This window comes from Fusarium mangiferae (genome assembly GCF_900044065.1).
Source record: "Fusarium mangiferae strain MRC7560 genome assembly, contig: FMAN_scaffold018, whole genome shotgun sequence".
In the NCBI taxonomy this organism is placed as follows: Eukaryota; Fungi; Ascomycota; class Sordariomycetes; order Hypocreales; family Nectriaceae; genus Fusarium; species Fusarium mangiferae.
Genome location: NW_024573938.1, coordinates 75,534 through 99,247, shown reverse-complemented (window position 1 = coordinate 99,247; position 23,714 = coordinate 75,534). Strand labels below are relative to the sequence as shown.

The 23,714-nt window shown below is 48.5% G+C and overlaps 9 protein-coding genes across 9 annotated transcripts; 5 read left to right on the top strand and 4 right to left on the bottom strand.

The window, feature by feature from the left end:
* Positions 1–1,322: 1,322 nt before the first annotated feature.
* Positions 1,323–2,179, top strand: FMAN_11791 (uncharacterized protein; the record flags this gene model as incomplete). The annotated part of the gene is made up of 2 exons (XM_041824502.1): positions 1,323–1,681; positions 1,732–2,179. The coding sequence occupies 2 exons, from the start codon at positions 1,323–1,325 to the stop codon at positions 2,177–2,179; spliced, it is 807 nt and encodes a 268-aa protein (XP_041689975.1).
* Positions 2,180–2,765: 586 nt separating this feature from the next.
* FMAN_11790 (uncharacterized protein) lies at positions 2,766–3,148 on the bottom strand (the record flags this gene model as incomplete). Its single annotated transcript, XM_041824500.1, has 3 exons — positions 2,766–2,888; positions 2,938–3,064; positions 3,111–3,148. 3 exons carry the CDS (start codon positions 3,146–3,148, stop codon positions 2,766–2,768), a joined length of 288 nt encoding a protein of 95 aa, XP_041689974.1.
* A 1,323-nt stretch (positions 3,149–4,471) lies between these two features.
* FMAN_11789 (uncharacterized protein) lies at positions 4,472–5,071 on the top strand (the record flags this gene model as incomplete). The annotated part of the gene is made up of 1 exon (XM_041824499.1): positions 4,472–5,071. One exon carries the CDS (start codon positions 4,472–4,474, stop codon positions 5,069–5,071), a length of 600 nt encoding a protein of 199 aa, XP_041689973.1.
* Positions 5,072–5,376: 305 nt separating this feature from the next.
* FMAN_11788 (uncharacterized protein) lies at positions 5,377–9,686 on the top strand (the record flags this gene model as incomplete). Its single annotated transcript, XM_041824498.1, has 7 exons — positions 5,377–5,590; positions 5,645–5,758; positions 5,828–6,312; positions 6,367–6,430; positions 6,477–6,765; positions 6,813–8,391; positions 8,445–9,686. The coding sequence occupies 7 exons, from the start codon at positions 5,377–5,379 to the stop codon at positions 9,684–9,686; spliced, it is 3,987 nt and encodes a 1,328-aa protein (XP_041689972.1).
* Positions 9,687–10,506: 820 nt separating this feature from the next.
* Positions 10,507–11,583, bottom strand: FMAN_11787 (uncharacterized protein; the record flags this gene model as incomplete). Its single annotated transcript, XM_041824497.1, has 1 exon — positions 10,507–11,583. One exon carries the CDS (start codon positions 11,581–11,583, stop codon positions 10,507–10,509), a length of 1,077 nt encoding a protein of 358 aa, XP_041689971.1.
* Positions 11,584–15,441: 3,858 nt separating this feature from the next.
* On the top strand, positions 15,442–16,481 carry FMAN_11786 (uncharacterized protein; the record flags this gene model as incomplete). Its single annotated transcript, XM_041824496.1, has 2 exons — positions 15,442–15,888; positions 15,942–16,481. The coding sequence occupies 2 exons, from the start codon at positions 15,442–15,444 to the stop codon at positions 16,479–16,481; spliced, it is 987 nt and encodes a 328-aa protein (XP_041689970.1).
* Positions 16,482–18,097: 1,616 nt separating this feature from the next.
* FMAN_11785 (uncharacterized protein) lies at positions 18,098–19,728 on the top strand (the record flags this gene model as incomplete). Its single annotated transcript, XM_041824495.1, has 5 exons — positions 18,098–18,301; positions 18,349–18,768; positions 18,812–19,230; positions 19,276–19,355; positions 19,406–19,728. The coding sequence occupies 5 exons, from the start codon at positions 18,098–18,100 to the stop codon at positions 19,726–19,728; spliced, it is 1,446 nt and encodes a 481-aa protein (XP_041689969.1).
* A 475-nt stretch (positions 19,729–20,203) lies between these two features.
* FMAN_11784 (uncharacterized protein) lies at positions 20,204–21,464 on the bottom strand (the record flags this gene model as incomplete). Its single annotated transcript, XM_041824494.1, has 3 exons — positions 20,204–20,538; positions 20,603–21,144; positions 21,199–21,464. The coding sequence occupies 3 exons, from the start codon at positions 21,462–21,464 to the stop codon at positions 20,204–20,206; spliced, it is 1,143 nt and encodes a 380-aa protein (XP_041689968.1).
* Positions 21,465–22,155: 691 nt separating this feature from the next.
* On the bottom strand, positions 22,156–23,353 carry FMAN_11783 (uncharacterized protein; the record flags this gene model as incomplete). The annotated part of the gene is made up of 2 exons (XM_041824493.1): positions 22,156–22,500; positions 22,571–23,353. The coding sequence occupies 2 exons, from the start codon at positions 23,351–23,353 to the stop codon at positions 22,156–22,158; spliced, it is 1,128 nt and encodes a 375-aa protein (XP_041689967.1).
* Between the last annotated feature and the right edge of the window lie 361 nt (positions 23,354–23,714).

Sequence of the window (23,714 nt, the reverse complement as noted above, 5' to 3'; positions counted from 1 at the left end):
CTTCCTTCATCATGGTGGGTGCCTCTTTGTCCAATATAATGATTCTTTAAGGTGCATCTTCATTTCCATCGTAACAACTATTTTAAATTGCGTTAGCGACTAAGAAATGCCAGAGTTACCCTGGAGCATGTGCCTCAATCGGCACGGACCCCACGCGTGCCCCGGTTCAATCACAGTCCTGTGGGTATTTTCTCCCTCAGCGCTTACTATCAATATTATGCCCGCTTACGCTAATTTTATCAACACTATTTGCATCGTGATGAATCTAACGTATAGCTTTGTCCAGGCTTCACTGGCTAGTAGTTTGGAGTGCCGACCACGACGGATCAGAACAAACATTAGACGAGAAAACAGGCATAAGATGATGATAGAAACAATCAAGTAATTTAGTGTCAACCACGTCCAGATTGCCAGCCTGTGTCAGCCTTTGCATGGTCACTTCACCTGGATTTTGATCCTGATAGACGCTTCATAAGACAACTTCCATCCTTCAAAGCCCCCAATCTTCTTTTCGCAGCCCATCATGACCCGTTCTCATTTAATCGCGCTGATCAAAGTTACATTCCCCACCGCACAAGCCACCACCCGGCCAAAGTATCTCTAAATATGAAACCTGGAGCTGACACTCTGTCATCCGCCATCAAAAGAAGGCTGGTTTCACCAAAAACGCCTCGCAGCCCCCAAACAATATCACGAGCATGCTTTCCAGAATAAAACTAGTCAAATCCTACATGTTTCAAGGAAAAGCTTACGCCCGAGATTAAAATAGGTACGGCAGACGTTTAATTGGTCAGATCTGCGATCGTTGTGGCTAAGCAGATAAGATCCGCTAAGCTTAAAATTAAGGCACGGGTGCGAAATTCGTGTGATTGGTCTGAGCAGGTGCTGCGCCTTGGCGGTTTGGGCGTTTATTTGCAGCGGGCTGAACTGGTGCATGAAATTCATGTATGCAGTGAGATCATCGAAATAGATTTGGCTTCATTTATTGGCTGAGATGGTGAATCCTACTCGTATAGCGAATCCTTCGTGATCCGTTTCATTTTTGGAGGATGAGATGAGGAATAGCTGTTTGATGTCATCACGGGCTTCAACCTGGCTCAGGGTACTCTGATTGCAGCTTATCCATCACATGCTTGAGCGTTCCAAAGAATCTAGTAACTTCTCATCCTTATCACGGATCACGTATATAAGAGACTTCATCTGCCTTCACAAATCTACCATCTCATCTCATCATCACTCCATAGATTCGCAACATTCTTTCCTCTCTTCTTCTTAACTTCAATTCCCCGTTCTCTTTTCGACTTCATAGTCCCTTCACCAACATGCACGCCTTCACAATTGCAACCGTCCTCGCCGGCGCTCTCAGCGTCGAAGCTGGACCCCTCAAGCTCGCCAAGCGAGTTCTCATGGGCCGTCTTGACGACGGAGCGCATGAGATCGAGCACAAGTTCCAGCCTGTCACCGATTTTGACACAGACGGGTGTTACTACACTTCTGCCATTGACAAGGACGGCAACACCAACCGCGGTCTCAGCCAGAAAGACGTCTACTTCAAGGGTCCTGCTGCTGATTGCCGTGAGCCAAACCGTCTGGAGAACAACAATGTCTACAGCCGAAAGCGCTGCAACAACGGTTGGTGTGCTATCATGTATGAGTACTACTTTGAGAAGGACCAGTCTTCGTAAGTTCACTTCGCCATCGTTTCAACATCATTATCTGACCAAGTTTTAGTTGGGGCACTATCAACGCTGCTGGCGGCGGTAACGGTCACACTCATGACTGGGAAAACATTGTCGTATTCGTTCAAGGCGAAGATGTCAAGCGCGTCGCCCCCTCATGCCACGGCGGCTACGAACACGCTACCAACACTCCCCGTCTCGACGGCCAGCGTGCTAAGGTCGTCTACCACAAGGACGGTGGCTTCACTCACTGCTGGCGCATGGCCAACGAAGCCGATGACGATATTGAGAACTACACCGGTCAGTGGTTCATCGGCAACCTTGTTGGCTGGGACAACTGGCCCGTTGTCAACGGCCGATCTCTTCGAGACTACCTTTATGATGCTTGGAACGGTGGTGTTGGTCCTAAGTTCTGGGACAAGGATGACAGCTTCACTAAGAAGCTTGGTGAGGCTGCTGGTGATCAGTGCCCGGGCTTCGATCCCGCCAAGGATGAGTAGGGTTGCGACTTTGATGGTGGGCTATAAGCTTGGCTTTGTATTCTTTGACTTTCTAGAAAAGTAATTTTCTACGCAGGTACATGCAAATTTAGGGTTTCTTATGTTGGGTGTTGAATAGAATATGGCTTTGATACTTGACTGAGTTTCTGTTCCAATCTTCATACCGTGTGCGCACGTTCTCATCTCGTCATATTGTCTAAGTTTATGCGTGCTTCCGCCAACGCTGACGTGTAAGTTGCTAGATGGGTTATTTGCAGTTGAGACGTGTGGCCGAGAGCTTAAATCAGCACAAAGAACTTCGTTTTATATATTAGGGCACAAGTATTTGACAAGACTCAAGACACAAAAGGTAGTGAAAGTGAATCTCATGAACTTGCAAAATTGTCACTAGATCTCGAGCGTTGTACAAATATAAAATCAATTGCAGGTTTCTTGTCATAAGCTCATGACAAGACTAAAAAGAGTGCTACATAGTTTCTAAAGTAACAAGAAGCTATGTGAATGTTGGCAGGCAGAAAAGAACAAATCACACAATCTCCGTCCCGAGCCAAAGAAGCACTGATCCCAAAGATTGGCATCAGTCACCTTAGTGCCAGCACTTGCCCCAAGCATCGTTCTTGTTGCCGCCAAAGTTGATATCCCAGGCCTGCTTGCAGGTAGTCTCCCAGGGAGCACCGTCGATACCGCGACCAGTGCCCTTGTCAACGCACTACATAATCAGCTGCCATGCTCTGTGAGCCCGTGATCTGGGTACTTACAGAGTAGCCGTCCCAGTGAGTGTGGGGCTGGTTGGAACCCCAGAGGGCACAGGCAGCCTGGCCAAGATCCTGTCTGTATGTACCGCGGACGGTGCAGCCACAGTTGTGGTGAATGCCGGCCAAAGCGCTGGGAGGTCAGATTTGGTTTTTTAGGTGAAGGGCTGGTGACTTACGCGCCGAAGAAGAGGACCATGAGGCTGAGAGAGTTCATATTGAATGAGATGTCTGAGTCTTGAGGACTGGAAGTTATGGAAGTTGTTGTTGTAGTGTTTGAGAGTGATGAGAGTGGTGAGTTGCAAAAAGAGCTGGGAGAGTCGACCTTTTTATATCTCGAGATCATCCAAAATATACACTCTCTGATGAACAGTTCTGCCTCATGGTCTGGCTTGAGGACCCGTCTAGTCAGGCAACTGACGAACCTCATCCGGCGGATAGCGACTCGGCTCATGGATGACAACCACTATCCAATTCATCATGACTGAAGCAATTGCCGAAGTGAACATCTCACGTTCGGCTCATCGGCATCGTTAGTTCGACCTTCCAAACACGGAAAATCGTGAAGCTATCCGTATCTCAGCCTATGAGCATGGAATAACCTCAGGATACCGTAGTCCGAGACATACGATACTCTATGCGCGGATAATAGAGTTCAATGAAGATAGTCTTGTCTATCCTTGACATAGCGTGATGAACTCAGGTTCGTGTTGGAATGCGAGCTTCCTATTGGCTATGATGTAAGCGGAAGGCGTCTCGAAGCCTTACTGATGAGCAGTGGGGGGAAGATTCGCCTATTATGCAGGCAATAACATCCTACAAACCTTCTTTGCATTAGAGGAAGCTTGTTTGGACTAGTGTTTCCAGGGACCGTTGTATTGCCGACAGGGCCAGCGCAACGTGCCGTCGCTGGCAACGGCCCGCAAAGCATACCAAAGTGAAGCCCACGTGGGGGTTTCGGTGTGAGGCGATTTGCCCAATCGAACACCGAGCACGACCTCCAGAACTGGCCTATAGGGACAGTTCAGTTACAAGCACAGACTATATGGACGGGTTAGTCGGCGTCAAAGCGGGTCTAATAATATGCAATATTCCAAAAAAGAACAGAGGAACATCAGGCTATACTCAGTCCATCGACTCATTTAATACCGGCAGATGATGGTAAGAGTAAAACCCCCAATCTATTGCGGATGGGGATAGGAGCGAGGCAGATCAACTCGTGTTCAGTTTGTGGCTTGGAAGATATCATGGATTGTCTCGAGTCAGCCGTCTATGAACTGCCGAGAGTCGAAGCTAACGACGAGTAAGTTCATGAGTGCCATGATGAGGGTTCTGCGAAGTTCGTAAAGCTGCGACACTCGTCGGTAGTTGAGAAGTTGTTAAGTGCCAAGTTCGGCAACGACGTTGAGGGCATCATGAATGCAAGAACTATTTAAGACAGTATTCAGTTCCACATTGACAACTCACTCAACCATCACAACATCTTCATTCACACTCAAGCTCACTTCTCTACATTCTACATTCAACAAAGCCCCTTACAATGGCCCGCTTCATCCTCGTCCTCGCCGCCCTGGCCACTGCTGCTTTCGCCAGCACCAGCGCCGACAAGGCCCTCGAGAAGACCCCCGTCAAGGTCACCGAGGTCACCTACAAAGTCGGCGAAGTTGCCCAGTGCATTACCCTCTCTCACCTCCAAGCCCTCGGCCATACCTTTACCAACCTCAACGGCACTGGTGACTACAAGCTCCCTGAGATCCCAACCACCTACATCAACGATCCCACCGCTTGTATCCCAGAGTCCCTCTTCGACCAGTACTTTGAGCCCATCGTCGCCATCTCCAAGGAGCAGAACCTCCTTGAGTCTTTTGACGCTGAGAAGGTTCACAGCCGTGATCTTGAGGTGCGCGCTCGCAACTGTCCTCAGATCAAGGATGCTGCTCTTGGCCGTGTTCACTCCTGGAGCTGTGATAGTGCGCCTCATCCTAGCTCTTGCCGATCTTGCGCCAACTTTTCTTCTATCAACTTTGTGGCTGCTTGTGTTGCTTGTGCGGCTAAGGCTAACCAGGAGAGTATCTTCTGCTGTGCTGCTGCGGCTACCACTTTTGCTACCTACTACTCTCAGGTCTGCCTTGAGAAGTAGGTCTACCGGTTCTTTCTGTGGGATGAAAGGGGAAGAGGGGATTCTTACTGTAGTCGCTCGTTTGGCTGGGCATGGTTGTTGATTGTGTGATATTAGTTTGTTGCGACTGTGGGGATTAGATGAGTGTATCCTCTATTCCCGTTCACTCCTTAGGTATAGCTTCTTAGTGGTATCGCCATGCTATCTCTCAGGCAGCTGGTGCTTTGAATTAAATCACTTGTTTTTCGAGTATGCACTGCGACTTGTTCCAGATCCAAGATTCAACAGTAAGAAACCCAGTAATCTCAACTCAACAGATAAAAGTGATGGATTATAATAGACAACCTTGGCCGTCTTACCCCAGGAGTATTATTGCCATGATCACCAGCATCCACATCCCTGTCAGCCTGTCTGTCAGTCTCACAGACACCTGGCCGATCGCGTCGACACACAGATTTGATTTCCAATGCATGGCGCACTTTGCGGTAATATTTCCCCTCTTCAACTCGCATTGTCTCAACGTTCGCATCACTCGCGCTGGTTCTCATTACCCAGAGCTCGGAGCAACATTTGTAGGCTAACCAACCATGCCAGATCGAAATAGATTGCCATTAAGGGGCTTCATCAAGCACATAGGAAGCAAGAAAGGAAAGGAACCACGCCATGGCCCTACATTCAGGCTTCCAAGAACGTCACTCGATTCTCAAGGTATGTACGAGGCCGCTCAGTCTCTGGAGCACCATCGCTACAAGGTTCATCACTAAGGGCTCAGAATAGATGGAGAATCCGCTGCGCTGCTGCCTGCCATAGCACCGTCGACATCCGTATCTTCGGTAAATATTGCGGCTACCATGGACTTTTCGCCAGAGGGTGTGTCTGTTGGATCTTCGACCCAAAGGTCTCAACATGGCATCAACGCATCCGCAAGCGAGTATGAATGTTCAGACCAGCAAGCGCAGTTCCAAGAACTTTGGAAAGAAGCAATTCTTACTATCAAAGAGTCGAAAGACGGTAATAAATTAGCAGAGACTTTTGAGATTCTAGACCAAGCCTCAACCAAAGACTCTAAGTTTAGCCTGTCAGTGTTGATATCAAAATTAGAAGCGGCAATGAAACGCGTCGGTATGCAAAAGAAGTTGGCTGAAGCTATGGAAACGATCATTCCACATCTCAATCGGTTCGCCGTTGTAGGCGATATCGCTGTCAGCACAAACCCTAATCCTGCTGCATTACCATGGGCCGCCGTGCGTTTCCTTCTCCTGGTAATACTCCATCAGTCATATCATTATCACTGAACTTGGACTAACCTACTTTAGAATCTTACCGCTGGGGGAGATCAGGGCCAAGGTCGACCAAGGCATTACCGAAATAATCATCCTGGTCTTTGAGTGCAGCGTTTACCACGAACTCTATCTAACTGCATCAGCTTCTAGTGACCTTGCGGTAGATACCAACCTTCGCAAGAAGATCATCGACGCTCTATCTCAATGCATAAAGCTGCTCGGATTTGCGCTTCGTCACCAGAAGAAGGCCGCCAGGGCTCTTACAGATGCTTTTCGCTTAGAAGACTTTTCTGGATATCTAAAAGATCTCAGTGTTGCCAAGAATAGACTACATAATGCTGGCATATTATGCGAAATGCATCATAGTTCACATGCCCGAGACCATCTCAAGTTTGTTTGTGGCTTGATGATCGAAATGAGGCTCGAATACAGGTAGTACATAATGCCTGTTGTGCTGATATCTGCTAATGTTTCTATAGTCAAAGCGCTGAAGAAAAGGTCAAGGCGCAACTCAGAGATCTACTCATCGACCCTAAGGACGTGTTCGATCACATTTATTATCCACCCGATTCTTTCTGTCTAGAGGGCACCCGCGTACAAGTTCTCAAAGACATCGACGAATGGGCGTCCGATCCCCAAAGTCCGACGATCTGTTGGCTCCCAGGTCTGGCTGGGACCGGCAAGAGTACCATTTCGCGCACAGTCTCAAGAAACTTGAAAGACAAAACGCTTAGCGCCGGCTTCGTCTTTAAGAAAGGTGCCGGTAGCCGAGGAAGTGGCCAGCATCTGTTTGCGGTACTGGCATATCAACTCGCCCTACAGTTCCCTCCCATCCGCCCTCATATCCCTCATATCTTGCAGACAGTGAAGGACGATCACTCTCTAGCCATGACACCTATCCGGATCCAATGGCAAAAGTTGATTGTAAATCCACTTGTTAAATTGCAAGACGAAGGGCTCGTCAAGCCTGTTCTTTTCGTTTTCGATGCCTTGGACGAATGTAATGAACAAGATCGCGGAGAGATTCTTCGTTTACTATTGACAACATGCCCAGAGGTACTACGAGTCTTTCTCACAAGTAGGCCAGAACTTGACATTATGGGACATTTTATCGACGAACCGCTCCATAGAGAGATTGTCCTTCACAAACTCGAAATCCGAACCATAGAGAACGACTTCTTTGTTTTCCTCCGCCAGTCTCTGGAACGTTTCGTGGTGGAACATAATCGCACTCATCGTCAAAAGCACCTCCAATTACCTTCAGACTGGCCTGGGGATGAGCGATTCCGACTACTGCTTGACAAAGCTTTACCATTGTTCATCGCAGCTGCAACCTTCGTGCGCATGATTCGCGATAGACACTGGGCGAGAAGCCCTGACTATAAGATTGATTTCATCATCGATAAGTCATCTAGGGTCAACTCTGAATACGATGCTTTATACAAGCCTGTGCTGAGTCTCATACAGAGCGGCGCGCCTGATGACGACCTACATGAAGTCAAACGGAATTTTATGGATATCATAGGTTCTCTCATTCTTCTTGCAAGCCCTCTACCGATAGGATCACTTGCTGAGCTTCTTGGCATCGATGCATGGGCTGTATCCAGTCAAATCGATGCACTACGTTCGGTCATCGATGTTCCGGAAGACGACAGTCCTCTTCAGCTGTTCCATCTGTCATTCAGAGATTACATCCTCAGTACATCCGCTGGAGACCTTCAAGTTGATGAAGAGCAGACACATGCAAGCCTGGCAAACAGATGCCTCAAGCTCATGCGAAGGACTTTGAAGGCTGATATCTGTAGGCTTCGAACGCCAGGAAAAAGACTCTCTGATGTTGAAACATCTGTTATCAGTCAGTGCCTACCGCCAGAAATTCAATATGCGACCTTGTACTGGGTTCACCATTTGAAAGCGTCCGGGAAGCGCATGAGAGAAGAAGACTATGCGTACATACTTTTCAAAGGTTTCTTTACAAACTGGCTCGAGGTTATATGCCTACTAAGAAAGATTGATCACGCCTTTTTGATGTTGGAAGACTTGCAGAGCATAGTCGATGTAGGTAGCGTGTTGTCGGGCCATTTAAACACTGTCGCTGACTACTTCATCAGGAGACTTCTGGAGCACAAGTACTGCAGTTTATCCAAGATTCATTCAAGTTCATTACTTATTTTCGAGGCGGCATAGAGCAGCATCCTCTCCAGTTATACCACTCTGGTACTATCTTTAGCCCTAAAGCAAGCATCGCTCCCAGTCCACTCGACCGCCGCCAATACCCCGACTACATCACAGCGCCCTCCAACATAGATCTCAACTGGCCACAAAGTCAAACTGTTGATGTTCTTGAAGGGCTAGCCCAGATATCATTCTCACCAGAAAATAAGCTAGCCTCAATTTGTTACCAGGGCCAGATCAGAATATGGGACCTTACGTCAGGGGCCTTGACAGAAAACAGCCAGTGGGAATCCATTGGAATCGATTTAATCACTCCCATTGCGAACGGCAACAATATACTGTCGCATAACGCGGGGGTCGTGAAGCTCTGGGATATGCAAAGCGGATCGTGCAAAGAGATACTCGAGCCAGAAGCCCCGTTGCAGATCCTTATAGCAGCTGCATCCAACACTTCAACATTTGCTATACTGAAAAAGCCAATGATTGAAATCTGGAGCATCGGCCCTTTGCGTCATTTGAAGACATTGGCACGAGAACTTAGTTTGGTTGAGAGGGGGTATTGCTGTCTAGTCATTTCTGCCAACGGACAACGACTAGCTATATCACCAGACCTTTGTTCAATTGAGATTTGGAACGTTGGTGACGGCCTCCTAGAGCATAAACTTGATACGCCGTTTATGCACTTCCCTTGCATCGCCTTTTCGCCGGATGGTGCGAAAATTGCCTACTATCTGGGGGGGAGCATCGAGGTACGCTGTCTTCCTGGACTTGAGACACTCGCGATTACGACTGATATGAGCCCGGAAGTACCATACTTACGCACTCTCACCTTTCATGGTGGCTGGCTGATAGGTATAAATATGAACACGCAAGTGCAAGTCTGGGATGCATCAACCGGAGAAAGTCTTTTTCTGTCGCAGCCGTATCCGGAGCTCAGGGCATCCAATTTTCCGTACTCGTTTCTTAGTACCGATGCCATTGCCCGTTCATTCCATGGAGGTATGGAGGATCTGGAACCATGTTACATTGGTCAAGAACCTCCTTGGCTCATGAAGAATGGTGAGAAACTTCTCTGGCTCCCACCAGATTACAGACCACAGTCTGTATACATATCGGGGACAACTATGGTCCTTGGAACGTATTCCGGGCGTGTATTATTCTTGTACTTGAAGGATTAGGCTTAAAGCGCAATGAGTCTACCCTTAAAATTCGACTCTCTGGTGTAGCATGTCGATAAATGAATAGACCCGACATGTGATTGGCCGTGGCTATGATTAAAGTTGTTCTAAGACATTACAAGGAAGCTGAATTTACCCACGAATCAGAATTAATCGTCAAAGATGTTCCCGCCAGACACCGCTTTCTCAAACAAGCTAACTAGCACAGGGGCAATGATAGACCCCCTGTTGAGATTCCCCACTAAGCCTAGACCGGGACTTGTTTGCGAACTTCAGATTCGTACAAGTTCAAATCGGTCATGAACACTATTGAAACATATTACCGACTAAAACACCGATAACCGAGGCTTTTTGTTTATCCTCCACTGGAAATACGTCGATGATGATATGGAGAGAGTAATTTGGTCATCGGAGTTCAGAAAAGGGATCAATGCCGAGGGGCCTTTGGTCCAGAACCATGCTTATTTGTGTCAGATCGCGCTGTGGCGGTACTAAGTAATATCAGGAATTAGACCCATGCCATCGCATTGGATTCTCTGGGAATGCTAGCGCTAACCCGGCCTGTCGGGACCCGTGGGCTTCACGTGAAGGCGGACACGAAAATTCACCAATCATTGGTCCAGGAATTCAGCCAGGAAGATTATATTTACAAGAAGTGTATCTAGTTTACAAAGAAAGCTGAAGAAGTTGTCCTTCGTATCAAGTCCAGAATACCATTTTCCTCCGAGACGCCAGCGCATGACATGACTCCAAAAACACCACGTCCCGCGTGCATCATGTCAAGTTACTGACATCCAATCATTTCTCCAACTGCACACGCTTAGAAACGGTGAGCAGCAAAGTGGCGAGCGTGGCGGCGGGCCTTGGAAGAACCAGAAGAGCAACCGCTGCTGGCACCGTTGCCGGCAGAGGGGAGAGGGGTAGTCTCAGCGGCAACGGGAGTAGGCTGGGGAGTGGTCTCAGCAGAGTCGGGAATCTCAGGGACGACGGGAGCCGCAGAAGACTCGGTAGCAGAAGTAGGGGCGGTAGAAGGAGCAGCGGAACCCTCGGTAGGAGAAGCACCAGAGCCAGAGTCGGAGCCAGAGTCAGAACCGGAATCAGCACCGCCCTCAACAGTCTTGGTGACATCACCTTCAGCACCATCAGCGGAACCACGGATGGTACCACCGGGAATGACATCAGGGCCAGGCATGACATCGTAAGAGGTAGAACTTCCCCAGAGGCTGAAGTTGACAGCAGCGTCGTCCTGACTGTAGACACCAGGGATAGAGACAGAAGTACCGGGGATGGTGGTGGCGCTGTTACCAGTGACTTCAACCTGGGCACAAGCATAGTAGAACTCAGCCTGGCCATCGTGAGCACCGTGGAGAGCAATGTGCTCACCACGGAGGAGGTACTGTCCATCGGGAAGAGTAGAAGGAATCTTGAAGTGGACAGAGTCCTCATCCCAAGAGCACCAAGCAGTGGAGCGGAGGGACTCGGCATTGCCGGACTTGCAGATCAAAGCCTGGTGAATCTTGTACCACTTGAGGTCATAAGGGCTGTCACTGGTAGCGTCCTTGACAGGAGCAGCGTAGACCTGGATAGGACCGGGGTGCTGCATTCCAGTACCGCCGAAAGCCTGCTTAAGACCAATCTCATCGCCGGCCTTGACCTTGAAGACGCCGGAAGAGGGAGTAGAGCCCTTGTTGCAGGTGAAGTCCTTGTCGGTGGGAGAGATGGAACCGTCGGGAATGCCCTTGAACTTGGTAGGCATGTAGCCGTTCTGGTGCTTGCGGATGTACTGGTTATCAGTGCCCTCTTGGACACCACCGAGGGTGAGCTTGTCGAAGGTGTAGTGAGCGCTGACGGCGGAGGCCAGGCTGAGGAGAGCGGAAACGTAAGTGGTGGTCTTCATGGTGAAAAGATTGGAATGGTAAAGTCGCAAGCGAACTTGATAGAATGAAAGTGAAGTTTAAAGAATGAGAAGAGAGACTAGCTCTTTGAAACGAATGAAATGGACTGATTGGAAAAGGATGCTTCTTCTCAGTCTGGAGGGCTGGTTGAAGATGTTTATATACCAATTCATCGTGATCGTGTTGTGGGAGTCGTCGTTTGGGACAAGGTTAAGTTGGACAAGGTTTGGCGCCAGCTTGCTTTACTGTTTACGCTTAACTCTGTCTCAAGTTGTCAAGAACGCAGGGTTCATGGCGGCCTGTTTGCCATGTCCCGTCTTGGCTTGAACTGTGGAATTTTTCCATCTGTTTCCACCTGTTATTCTGTTTCGATGATGGACCTTCAATTTTACTCCAGACGTTTAGTTTCTCGGCGGATCAACGTGATTTGCTGAGATCCCTGGTTCTTAGTTTCATCGTGTTTCAATGACAGGGGAGGTTTTGCTGACTTTGGTTTTGTAATTGAGTTTGGCCAATGAGACGTCTCAATGAGATAGCGGTCTTATCGTTATCTTGCGGCTCCGTGGATTGAGATGCTAAGCGGAAGCTAATATTTTGTACCTAGAGTGTAATACCTCTAATGTTATATACCTGAGAATAACCATACAGGAATGTTAACCTTATTACACGTTGTCGCTGGGCGTAGAGACTCACTAACAGGTCCCCTCTGTTTCACGTATATTGAACTGTTAGGTGCCATCCCCATCCACTTCAGACGTTTCAACCATTCTAAATTCAGCTAGCCCACGTCGTTGTGGCTTKCCAATGATCCTGACACTAATCCCAATTGAACTCAAGTCTCGTTTGAGCTCGTTCAAGGTCCCGACTCATTGGAACCATGTCTGTTCGCAAGACAGGGAATATCACATCAGGCCATTGCTTTTTTGTCGCACTTCTTCAGGTCGGCAGTTCGTATTGACTTGACGCCCCTCGATCATTGCTTCAGCTTCCGGTGGCATGAGGGGGAAGAACACACAGCTTTGCAAAGCTGACGCAGATCATAATGTCGCTATTATGCCAGCATATTCGCCTGTAGTTCAGGCGAGCGAGTCTTTCTACGGATAATGGGATACTCAACAAGGTTCTCTCATATTATGGTCGACGATAAGCGTGCCCCTAATAGATAGGCTGAACTACGATCAGAGCACAGAGCAGCCATCACACTCTTCATCCGGCATAGTTCATGCACATTGGTCATATTAAGAGATCACTCGCGGGGGGATTAAGGAGCCGCAAGGCCCTGTACGGATACACATGCAGCTAAGCGCTCCCGCAGTCTAAATCCACCAATCAAGCAGCTTATAATTGAAAGTACAAGATATGGTGGCACGTCATCGCATTTGTGGGCGGGCGGAACGATGTGCGGCAAATTGAAAGGAGCAGCATCTGATTACACAAGGCATGGGTATGGATTTCAGACCAGACGTGAGCAGCCGAATACACTTTCGCATACATATCAGACGGGCTTGGCATTGCGACTGATTACGTGGCGTGGGATGCGGGAGTCAGAGTTAGGAGGGGGAGAGTTTGGAGAGAACGATGCAAAGTGCATAATCCAGTGAGGGATATAAAGTAGATATGCGTACTCTTTCAGTTCGGACCTGTGGCTGGGAGCTCGATATCACCTTACGAATTTATTGAACAGTTCGGCATCATGTACTCTCGTTGTCACTCTCCCTGCAAGTTTGCAAGAACATGTCTGCTAGCCATGCATCCAGGTTCTCACAGTGCGTTTGAGTTACGTCAACTCAAGCTATAGCGTTTACTGCGACTCTATGATCGAGCGCGAATGATGTTTACCCTTGCATCAACTCAACTTTGGGTGAGAGAGGTGATTGTTGCCCATCGCTCTGCTGAGGAGTCTATTTAGACATGCATGTTCTCACTGTTATGGCGCCCTACACGAGCAGTTAAACCCTCGCATCACAGCTTCCACCTGGCTAATAGAGTCGCACCGGGTTAGGGCATCGAGGCTAGATATAGTGAAGGCGTCGGCGTAGTGTAGTCTTGCCGAAGCACGAAAGCCTCGTGACGGATCGAGGAAGAGAAGACAGTGTGCTGTCTAGATTCGCAATATTACGTCTTGTTGTTATAGAATGACGTGAAGAGGAAGAGCTGGAGGTTCAGGTGCAGATCGAGAGAAGGAAGAGAGTCCGACTCTTGATATTTATACTCCCGTCGTTCCCGCGGCAGTGGAAGTCATCCATAATAGAGTGGATTCAGTTCTGGTGGGGCACGAGATAAGATAGAAGTAGAACAGAGAGGCGAAACATCGCTCAATATCTTACCCTACATTCCGACGGAAGATTTTATTTTATCATAGCAATTCTTCATTGGCAAATGGTTGGTTCAATTGATCTTCTTCACTCTAATATTGACTTGCGTACAGTATCTTTGTGGATTTTACAAGTCCAATCTTCAACGGAAAGGTAATGTCTTTACCTTTTGGCGTTATTGTCTGGTCTCCGTGTCAAGTTGTCCGCAACGTAAGTAACGACACCTCCCGGGATTCCGCTTCACGAATCTCATAGGCGCGGTAACCATAGAGGCGCAGTCAATGATGACATTACTGGATTCATCTACCAGCATATCGAACATGCTCACCCAATGCGACGTTGATGCCCTCATTCTTCTCTCTTTGGAGGAAGATTAATGTTGACATGACTATCATGCAACGTCTATCCAGCCTTGAACGATCACGAGATATCATGAACAGAATACCCGGTGATATCCAATTCACCCGGTGAGCCCCAGCTGATGCGCGCCTGTCAAACCCGTAGCTGAATGCCGCTCAGACAATCATCGTTACCACCTACTGTAAAGATGAAACCAGAATCGAGCAAGTTATCCAACTCTCCGTGCCGGTATCCGTTTACCCAGTGCTCACGATTGGTGGCTTTACGCGGAGAAATATTACCCCAAGATGATTCTCGATTCGGCAGAAATCTAGAATATCACCACCACCCCATACATGAAACACGACCCACGTGTTTCCCGTGGGAACGACGCTGAACGAGCTCACGTTCCTGAATTTGAATTTGGCATCTGGCTCGTGCTTTAAGCTGATACGGGACTGGTCTCACGTCTCAAGGGGCCTATTCAGCCGAAATGAGACCCCTGCCAGCCCTGCTAGTACCACTGTCTGTGGGGCGTTTGTCAGAACTGACACATACTAGCTCCCTTCAGCTTTGACTTTTTGACTTGCTGTTCGAGTTCTACCTGAAGTTGATGAAAACAAGTCCGCCAAGTAAACAGAATATCGTCTCAACTCTGTCGATCTCTTGGCCATCGACAGAGTGACACGAAACAAAACATATCATTTAGCCGTACATCAGATGACGGTGAGGTCAAAGTAAAGGCCCGAATTACGGGGTCGTGTATATGCACCCCAGAAACAATGCAATGCAAAAAGCAAGGCATGTCAAAAGTTCCGTTAATCTGGAGATTATCCAGGAGATAGAGCCGCCTCGACTCACGCACCCCTGTCTCGGCATCACTCCTTTCAACGACAATCTATCTCGAAACAGCCCTAGGCACTCGGAGCACTGTCCGAATACTGAGAAGGGGCTAGCTCAATCGGACAAACCAATCCCGGGCACTGACTCTTTCGAGAACACCATCGTTCTGCGATATGACAAGGGACTGGCCTGATCAAGATATATAAGATGATCTAGTCCACCCTCTCTTGGCACTTGGCATTCTCATCACTCTAACAACTACATTCATTACAACACCTTCACAGCTTCATTCACCGTTTGCAGGTCAAATCAAACGTTTTGTCTTTCTTTGTCACATATCTACAACCAAGAACTTCTTCCAAAATGAAGCTGTCTTCTTTCCTCTACACCGCCTCGCTGGTCGCGGCCATTCCCACCGCCATCGAGCCCCGCCAGGCTGCCGACAGCATCAACAAGCTGATCAAGAACAAAGGCAAGCTCTACTACGGAACCATCACCGACCCCAACCTGCTCGGCGTCGCAAAGGACACCGCCATCATCAAGGCCGACTTTGGCGCCGTCACCCCCGAGAACTCGGGCAAGTGGGATGCCACCGAGCCCAGCCAGGGCAAGTTCAACTTCGGTAGCTTCGACCAGGTCGTCAACTTTGCCCAGCAGAATGGCCTCAAGGTCCGAGGTCACACTCTGGTCTGGCACTCACAGCTCCCTCAGTGGGTTAAGAACATCAACGACAAGGCTACTCTGACCAAGGTCATTGAGAACCACGTCACCCAAGTCGTTGGACGCTACAAGGGCAAGATCTACGCCTGGGTATGTTTTCTTCAGCCCGGTCTTCTTGGAAATCACTTTACTAACATGTTCAGGACGTCGTCAACGAGATCTTCGAGTGGGACGGTACCCTCCGAAAGGACTCTCACTTCAACAACGTCTTCGGCAACGACGACTACGTTGGCATTGCCTTCCGCGCCGCCCGCAAGGCTGACCCCAACGCCAAGCTGTACATCAACGACTACAGCCTCGACTCCGGCAGCGCCTCCAAGGTCACCAAGGGTATGGTTCCCTCCGTCAAGAAGTGGCTCAGCCAGGGTGTTCCCGTCGACGGCATTGGCTCTCAGACTCACCTTGACCCCGGTGCCGCTGGCCAAATCCAGGGTGCTCTCACTGCCCTCGCCAACTCTGGTGTCAAGGAGGTTGCCATCACCGAGCTCGACATCCGCACTGCCCCCGCCAACGACTACGCCACCGTCACCAAGGCCTGCCTCAACGTTCCCAAGTGCATTGGTATCACCGTCTGGGGTGTCTCTGACAAGAACTCTTGGCGCAAGGAGCACGACAGTCTTCTGTTCGATGCTAACTACAACCCCAAGGCTGCTTACACTGCCGTTGTCAACGCTCTCCGCTAAATGTGGCTTGCGTGACAGGATCAGATCTCTGGTCTTGAGGGGGAGCATCATTGCAGTTGCTTTTGGTCATCACCGTATTCTTCTTTTTATAACTCTGTATATAGTTGTTTGTTTGTACAAAATCTCGACTAATGGTAACTGCTTGGTCGGTTGTTGGAAGATAGCTGGGCTAGTAGTCAATACATATCCTTACCATTACATTCCTGTCCTCTACGATTCATTGGCTCTCGATGTCTTCATTGATGTACTACAATGTACATTCGACAGGGCAAATAAGTGAGATACAAATTGCGTGTTTGCGATTACTCATTTCTATGACAATACAACTAACGGGTTATGGGTACAGTGACGTACCCAACGCCGTTAGTCAAAGATTGCTTGGTCCGTCTGCCAACGGACCTCGTCGCGACAACAGACGAGAAAGTTCCGGCAGAAAACGTCCTTTTCTGGATCGCGGTAGCCAATCGGCAGCTTTTCGATAAACTGCCTCGGAGCGGCACTGCCACGACGATCCGGAAGCTAACTTAGATGAAGTTTCTGGGGATTGGCGGGGATATGCATCCTCACACATATGGGTTAGCGAGTCTGGACGTTGGGGTTCCAGACCAGAACGATGACGACCGCTGGAATCGGTGTGCATCGTTGGGATCGGTACTGAGCACTCCTTATGCATCACGCGTATCGTTTTGTATCGCGCGTATCGCTACGCATGACTCGTATCCCTCTCAGCGCTCAGCTGACCAAACTACCAAACCCCAGTCTGCATCTCGCTCCTTTTCGTTATCTTCTTTAGCCCCTTCAGCCACAAACTCTCCTTTCTCAAGCACGGCCTATCACTGCCGACATAACTTGAGAAACCTGATGGGCAGCGACGCCAAAATGCGAAATAAATCGCTCAAGAAAATGAAGATACAACATAATCCCTGTAAAGTTGTTTAGTATATACCTTAGTGTCAGAATAGATTATAAAATCTAGCTTTTTAAATAAAATAGCTATTAAAAAGTAAGAAAGATTATTATAAAATAGTTATTATTAAATATATAGTAATATAATATAATTAAAAGACTTATTTTTGAAGGATTTTAAGATATTAATGTTATTTATAAAGAAATGGCACTAGTAGGTATACATTAGATGAGCAAACAGGGCATGAGTTGTATTAACGCCAAGACATGCTCAACACCCTTTCCTCCCAAGTACTCTTCCAGAAAAGCCTTGGCCTGAACATTGATTGATTGATTGATGATGTTCAAGCAAGATTTTGACTTTCAGGCGTCTTTACCCCGCATGCCAAGACGATCTTGGCGTGGAGGAGGAGATTAAAGTTCTTCGAGAACAACGCTATCGAATGGGGTTTCTCGTATTAGGAACAGCCCCGCGTTGCCTTACGGGCGCATGGCTGAGAAGATACGGTATATTGCGGGTTGACGTCAACGAGTGAGATGCAGTGAAATCTCGACGCTGGGGATAATTGTAACTGCATGATGGAATGGTAACATTGGGAGCACAGGTGAGGCTGGCTGGGTATAAATAGGGAGATCACCCTCGCCTTGTATCACGGTCATCTGCCAACCGACTGCCACAAAACAACAACAATATCATCATCAACAACAACATGGATGCTCGTCACTCTTTGGAAAAGCGAGATAAAGACCATGCGGCTCTCGATGAGGTTGAGGAGATCCTCAAGACACCGTCCCAAGCACGAGACTACTCCGGTGCACATGAAAAGACTGATCCGCGTGAGATCGCCCTCGTGCGAAAGCTCGACTGGTGGATCATGCCCATTCTTTGGCTGATGTACTGGCTCAACTACCTCGTCAGTTTCTCCAACAGGTGTCTTTTCGTCAATGCTGACCATTTCAGGACCGAAATGCCATCGCTCTCGCCCGTCTCAACACCATCGAAAAAGACCTGAACCTCACCGGTTCCCAATATCAGACTTGCGTCTCGATCCTCTTTGTCGGTTATGTCATTGTTGGCATCCCAGCGAACATGGTCGTTACTCGCGTTCGACCGAGCATCTGGATGGCGTCTTGTATGACAGTCTGGGCCATAATCAGTGGCTTGACGGCATTGAGTCATAACTATATCGGGTTGCTGCTGACGCGCTTCTTCTTGGGCATTACTGAGGCGCCATATTATCCTGGTGCGCTGTATATTCTTGCGAGATTCTACACTCGCAAGGAACTTGCTACTCGTATCTCGATTCTGTATACTGGAAACATTCTCGCTACTGCCTTCGCGGGGCTGATCGCCCTCGGGATCTTTGAGATGGACGGAATGGTACGTCCCCAACCTCTTTGCTGCACGGCTACTAACATACCAGGCCAACCTCGCTGGCTGGCAATGGCTCTTCATCATTCAAGGCGCCGCAACACTCGTCGTTGCCCTCGTTGGCTTCTTCGTCCTCCCTGACGAGCCCCTTACAACACGTTGGTTGACCGAAGAGGAACGCCAACTGGCCCACGAGCGAACCCAGCGCGACACGGTAGGAAATGCCGGCGAGTCAACAAGCTTCTCTGGCATTCTTGAAGCAGCGAAAGATCCCAAAGTTTGGCTCTTTGTCGCCATGCAGCATTGCCATCTTGGTGCCAATGGCTTCAAGAATTTCTTCCCGACTGCTGTGAAGACTCTGGGGTTCAATCAGACTATTACCCTGGTTTTGACATGTCCCCCTTATTTGATTGCAGGAGTCATTTCGATTGCTTGGTCGTGGTCTTCTGGACGATTTAATGAGCGGACTTGGTAAGTTTACTCACGTTGATGATCATGTTGGTGCTGACTCTGTAGGCACATCACTATCGCCAAGGCTGTCGCGGTGTTTGGCTTCGTTCTTGGTTGTGCGACGCTTAACACTGGTGCTCGATACTGTAAGTTCCAGAATTTGTTAGAGTATCAACACAAAAACTGACATTTGCAGTCGCCATGTGCGTGTTTTCGATCGGTACATACGCGGTCAACAGCATTATTCTTGGCTGGGTCTCTGCCACTTGCTCTCAAACCAAGGAGAAGAAAGCTTGCTCGCTCGCCATCGTCAACTGTATCGCCGTCGCATCGTTCATCTGGACTCCGTACATGTGGCCCTCTTCCGACGCACCTCGCTACACCATGGCCATGTCTTCAAGCGCTGCATTGAGTGTCGCGACTGCAATTGGTGCGTGGGGAATGAGGTTCTGGCTCATGCAGGAGAATAAGAAGATCAGGCAGACTGAGAATGAGTCGACGCTGTTCTACGCTTATTAAGGGAGGGATGTTCATTTGCAAGTCAAGATTGGGCTCACGATTTGCATGAATGGCAAAGCAAGGGTCTGAATTCACATTGTATACACGTCACTCGGAGTTGCCGTAACATGCTGCTAAATGTCGTACATTTGGTGTCAAACTTCGTAACTAGCTATGTGACCCTTCCCAATAGAAGCAATATGTCTAGCATTGTACCAAATCCTGTCCATGAAGAAAGTAAATCAGCTCTGCGTCGCGTAGTTCCGAGGTCCAGATTTTCCACGACTATTGTCAATCCTCCAAAATAATGGCAATTTTGCCCAGTGCACGCCTATTCTGCGTTAAATCTGCATTTGTAGCCCCTTTCAGGCGCCAATGTGGATCGTCCACCACTCCTATCAATTTCGTAGCCCAGAGCATTTCTTCTGCACCGTGCAGAACGATTTTAGGTTGCGAATGCGAAACACTCCCCGGGCCCTGTGGGTGACCCACGAAATCAGTGTAAAAGACCGCCGGGAAACTCGAAGTCTCGGTCCAGCTCACTCATATTGCACTCTGTGACTGTCATTTCGCCCTCACCAGGCTTTTTGCTACCCCGGAAGAAAAAGGGATAGTCGTGAGTGATACAAATCTGCTCCAGCCGGGGAACTGCTCGAGAGATGTGGAGGATCAGTCTCGTGTACCACGCTGCCACTTGTTCGTGACTGAGGGGCTCCTTGGTGGGCGATGTCCAATCTTCGCGCATAAGACGATTGCACATCGTATCCTGGTCGAGAGGAAAGGCGAAACGAACTAGCTTGGGCATTTCGTTCAATTTCCACGTGATGTTGTCTACAGCTCTGAGCTATCGGACAGTGTCAGCAAGATCCATCTCACGAAATTGATTACACTCTACTTAAAGGCTTCGTCAGGTCACGTCGCGACACGAAGTGACACCGCAGAAAGCACTCCTCTTTTGTGAAAACTTCAGAAAGGATGAGCCACTCCAGTTGCTTGAAGTCTTGGCTGATCGCTGGCAGGATGTCCCACGCAGCGTTATTGTACAACTCCCCCTGCTCCATCCGGTATCGGCAAACAATCCACAGCCGTTTCAGCTGCGGATGCCGATTCCTTAACATGTCGTACTTTTCTGACCTGCAACGCATGGTGATGTACACAGACTCCAAGGTCTGCGGCTTACAGCCACGAGTCATGGCATTGACAGTCATGAGATCCGCGTGATCTAACGAGAGCGTTTTCAGGGCTGTCCAGCTGCATGTGTCGCCTACAAGATTGACAAATGAAGCTTTCTGCAATCGCGATGACTGGGCGAAGAAGAGCAGTACATTCTGTAGCTGGCTCGCTCGGCGAAAGAAGTCGCCCAGAATGCCGAAAGCACCAGGGAGAGAAGGGATTTCCCCCTCCCCGTCGTCTTGAATGAGTCGGAAAGTGACGGTCCTGCAATCGGGTTAGTGGTACTTCGTGGGTGACCCAGCACGGTGCAAATCTTACTCAACGTATTCGTAGACTGGACCAGAAGTAGGCTCTCGCTTCTCCTTGAGAAAGGATACAAGCTGGTAGGCAATCTGAGTCGCACTGCCATTGAAGAAGACTTCTCGTAGCAGAGTAGGGAGGAACTTTCGCCGAATTCGCTTTGAGAGCGTCGTGATGGACTTCAGATCCTCTCGACCTAGCTGTTCAAGGAGGGACGGGATGATGCGCTTTGGCATCCGCTCAAGATTCGACGGAGGGATAAATTCATTCATGTCAATATCCATGATTGCGATGATGTTCTTGCGGATGGGTGGCTCTGGAAGAGGTTGCGCTTGGTTGGAGGAAGAATGCTGTTGTGGAAAGAGAAGTGAAATACTGGCTTGAGCAGCAAATTGGTTGAAAGGTAGGTGTAGAGCCAAAGGTGAAGATGACTAGTGCTCGAGATGCGTGAGGCTAAAGTCAGATCACTCTTTTAAATAGTGAGTCGAGAGAAGATGCACCTTGAATTAGGTGGGTCGATGAATCACTGCCAAATACTGGCACACCACTTGGGAGACCTACCACTCAGGTTATGCGAAAGGCGACATAGTTTCCCATGGCTCAGTTTCAGTCCGAAAGAAGCGAGCATTGTGTTTCACTTTCAATGTTCTGTGTAGATGTTGTGTACCAGAGCCAAACTCAACCCAAAGAAGCATAACCTTGATATGTCTTTTTAAGCCCATAGCCCATATTACCAAGCCTTGTCTAGGTTTATAACTTTCCCGTAGTGAGGTACTCGATATTATTATAATTCCTGTCATTCTTCTGATTCCCTTGCATGTCCTTGTATTGAGAGCTCGATACCCTGTCATCCAACAGCCTACAATCTCCCTCCATTAGTCACATGCTTTCTTTGTCGGTATCAGATTAATGTCCTGATCTTACATTCTGAGACATTGATGGTGGTCGAGCACCAGGTTCATCGCCACATCGAAACTACTGCTGACGTGGAAATGCCAACCTTCTCTTTGAGGAATAATCATTCGGTCGTTCCCAAGCCGGATTGAACAAGTCTTTCAGCACGCCGGTACCCGGATCAACGTCAGAGCTGTTACCGCGCTGCCTAAGCCAGAACGGTCGCGGTCCGTCATTGTAGACAAATTCTTCGACCTCCTTGTCAACACAGATATATCGGCCATAGTACGATAGATAACAAAAGATCTTGGCTAAGATCTTGATCCTTCCATCAAGAGGTCGGTGTTTCCAATCGAGCTTATCGCGGATATCTTCCATTAAACTTATGTAGTTGCCGTCACCTTCCATAAAGGTGAGAAAGCTCAGCTGAACAGTTTGCATTGTTGGCGGCAACTTTTGACAGGAAAGTTATAAGATCTGATTGTGCTACCAGTACGTTTGATAGCCCGAAGTGCGTGAGCTGCTGCCATCGGTCGATGGGAAAGACGTCGAATAGCGACGTATATTTATGCATGCCAATTGTCAAAGAATGCCGATTCGTGGCAAAGTCCGTGTGGACACTAAATTGCCTCAAATCGGTTGCTCCACAAACGGCATCGTGTAGGTATCCTTTGTCATATCTTTCATATTCTTCTGCGAGATAGAAACCAACAATAAGTGATAAGTGAAGCTTCTTGAAACCGGGAAGTCTTACTATGTCGCAGAAATTGTCGTATTCTTCCGTTCCTCGGTTCAGGGCGAAGTGATTGATGCCAGTATTCAGCTGATGGGCGTCAAGTATCAATTCCGTAACGTTGTGCTTCTCTTCAGCTAGGACCTTTGTGACTATTCGAAACCCATGCCATAAGCCCTTATCTTCCTCCACAGCGTCGTCGCCATCCCAAGGCGAGGCCACTGCCCATTGGTGTCCCGGTAAGGGTTTGGGCCATCCCAGGGGTATAGGATAGATGAACCCATATGGAAAAGATCCAATCATGGGTGTTCTATACAGAGGCTCAAAGAGATATCCGTGAGCAGCAGGTGTGACGACCACTCTCTTCAGGTTCGGGAATTGTCGAAGAATGTAGCGAAAGATATCCTCATCTGTCTTTGACGCTATGATATCTCTCTGTTGACATTCCAGGAGATTGCGGTACTCAAATGAGTCCTGGTATGGTATTGCATTATCCAACTGGTGTTGTTTCGACACATCATCAGGTCGTGAGAACGTGTCCCCCATACGATCTTTAGCGACTTTTATACTACTCTTGTAGCCACTAACAAATCAGGCAAAGCTTTCTTGGGCTTCGGCGGCTATCCCCTCAGGAAATTCTTTGTCGCTGTCGTCGGAGTACTCGTGGAATAGATCTCCGTCGCCTCCGGAGGGGACCAAAGTGGCATCGTCCCAAATGATCTCTTCTACACCCAGTCAATAGGCCTCATTCGTGGCAATGGCATGGGCTACATAAATATTGAGAGGATTGGGCGATATAAAAACGCGACTGATCTTCACCTGGCATTTTTGACCGAGAAGAGGGCTGGCGAGTCGAAATTCTTGATGTCGCTGTTTGGCAGAAGATCGCAAATAGCACCAAGTAACT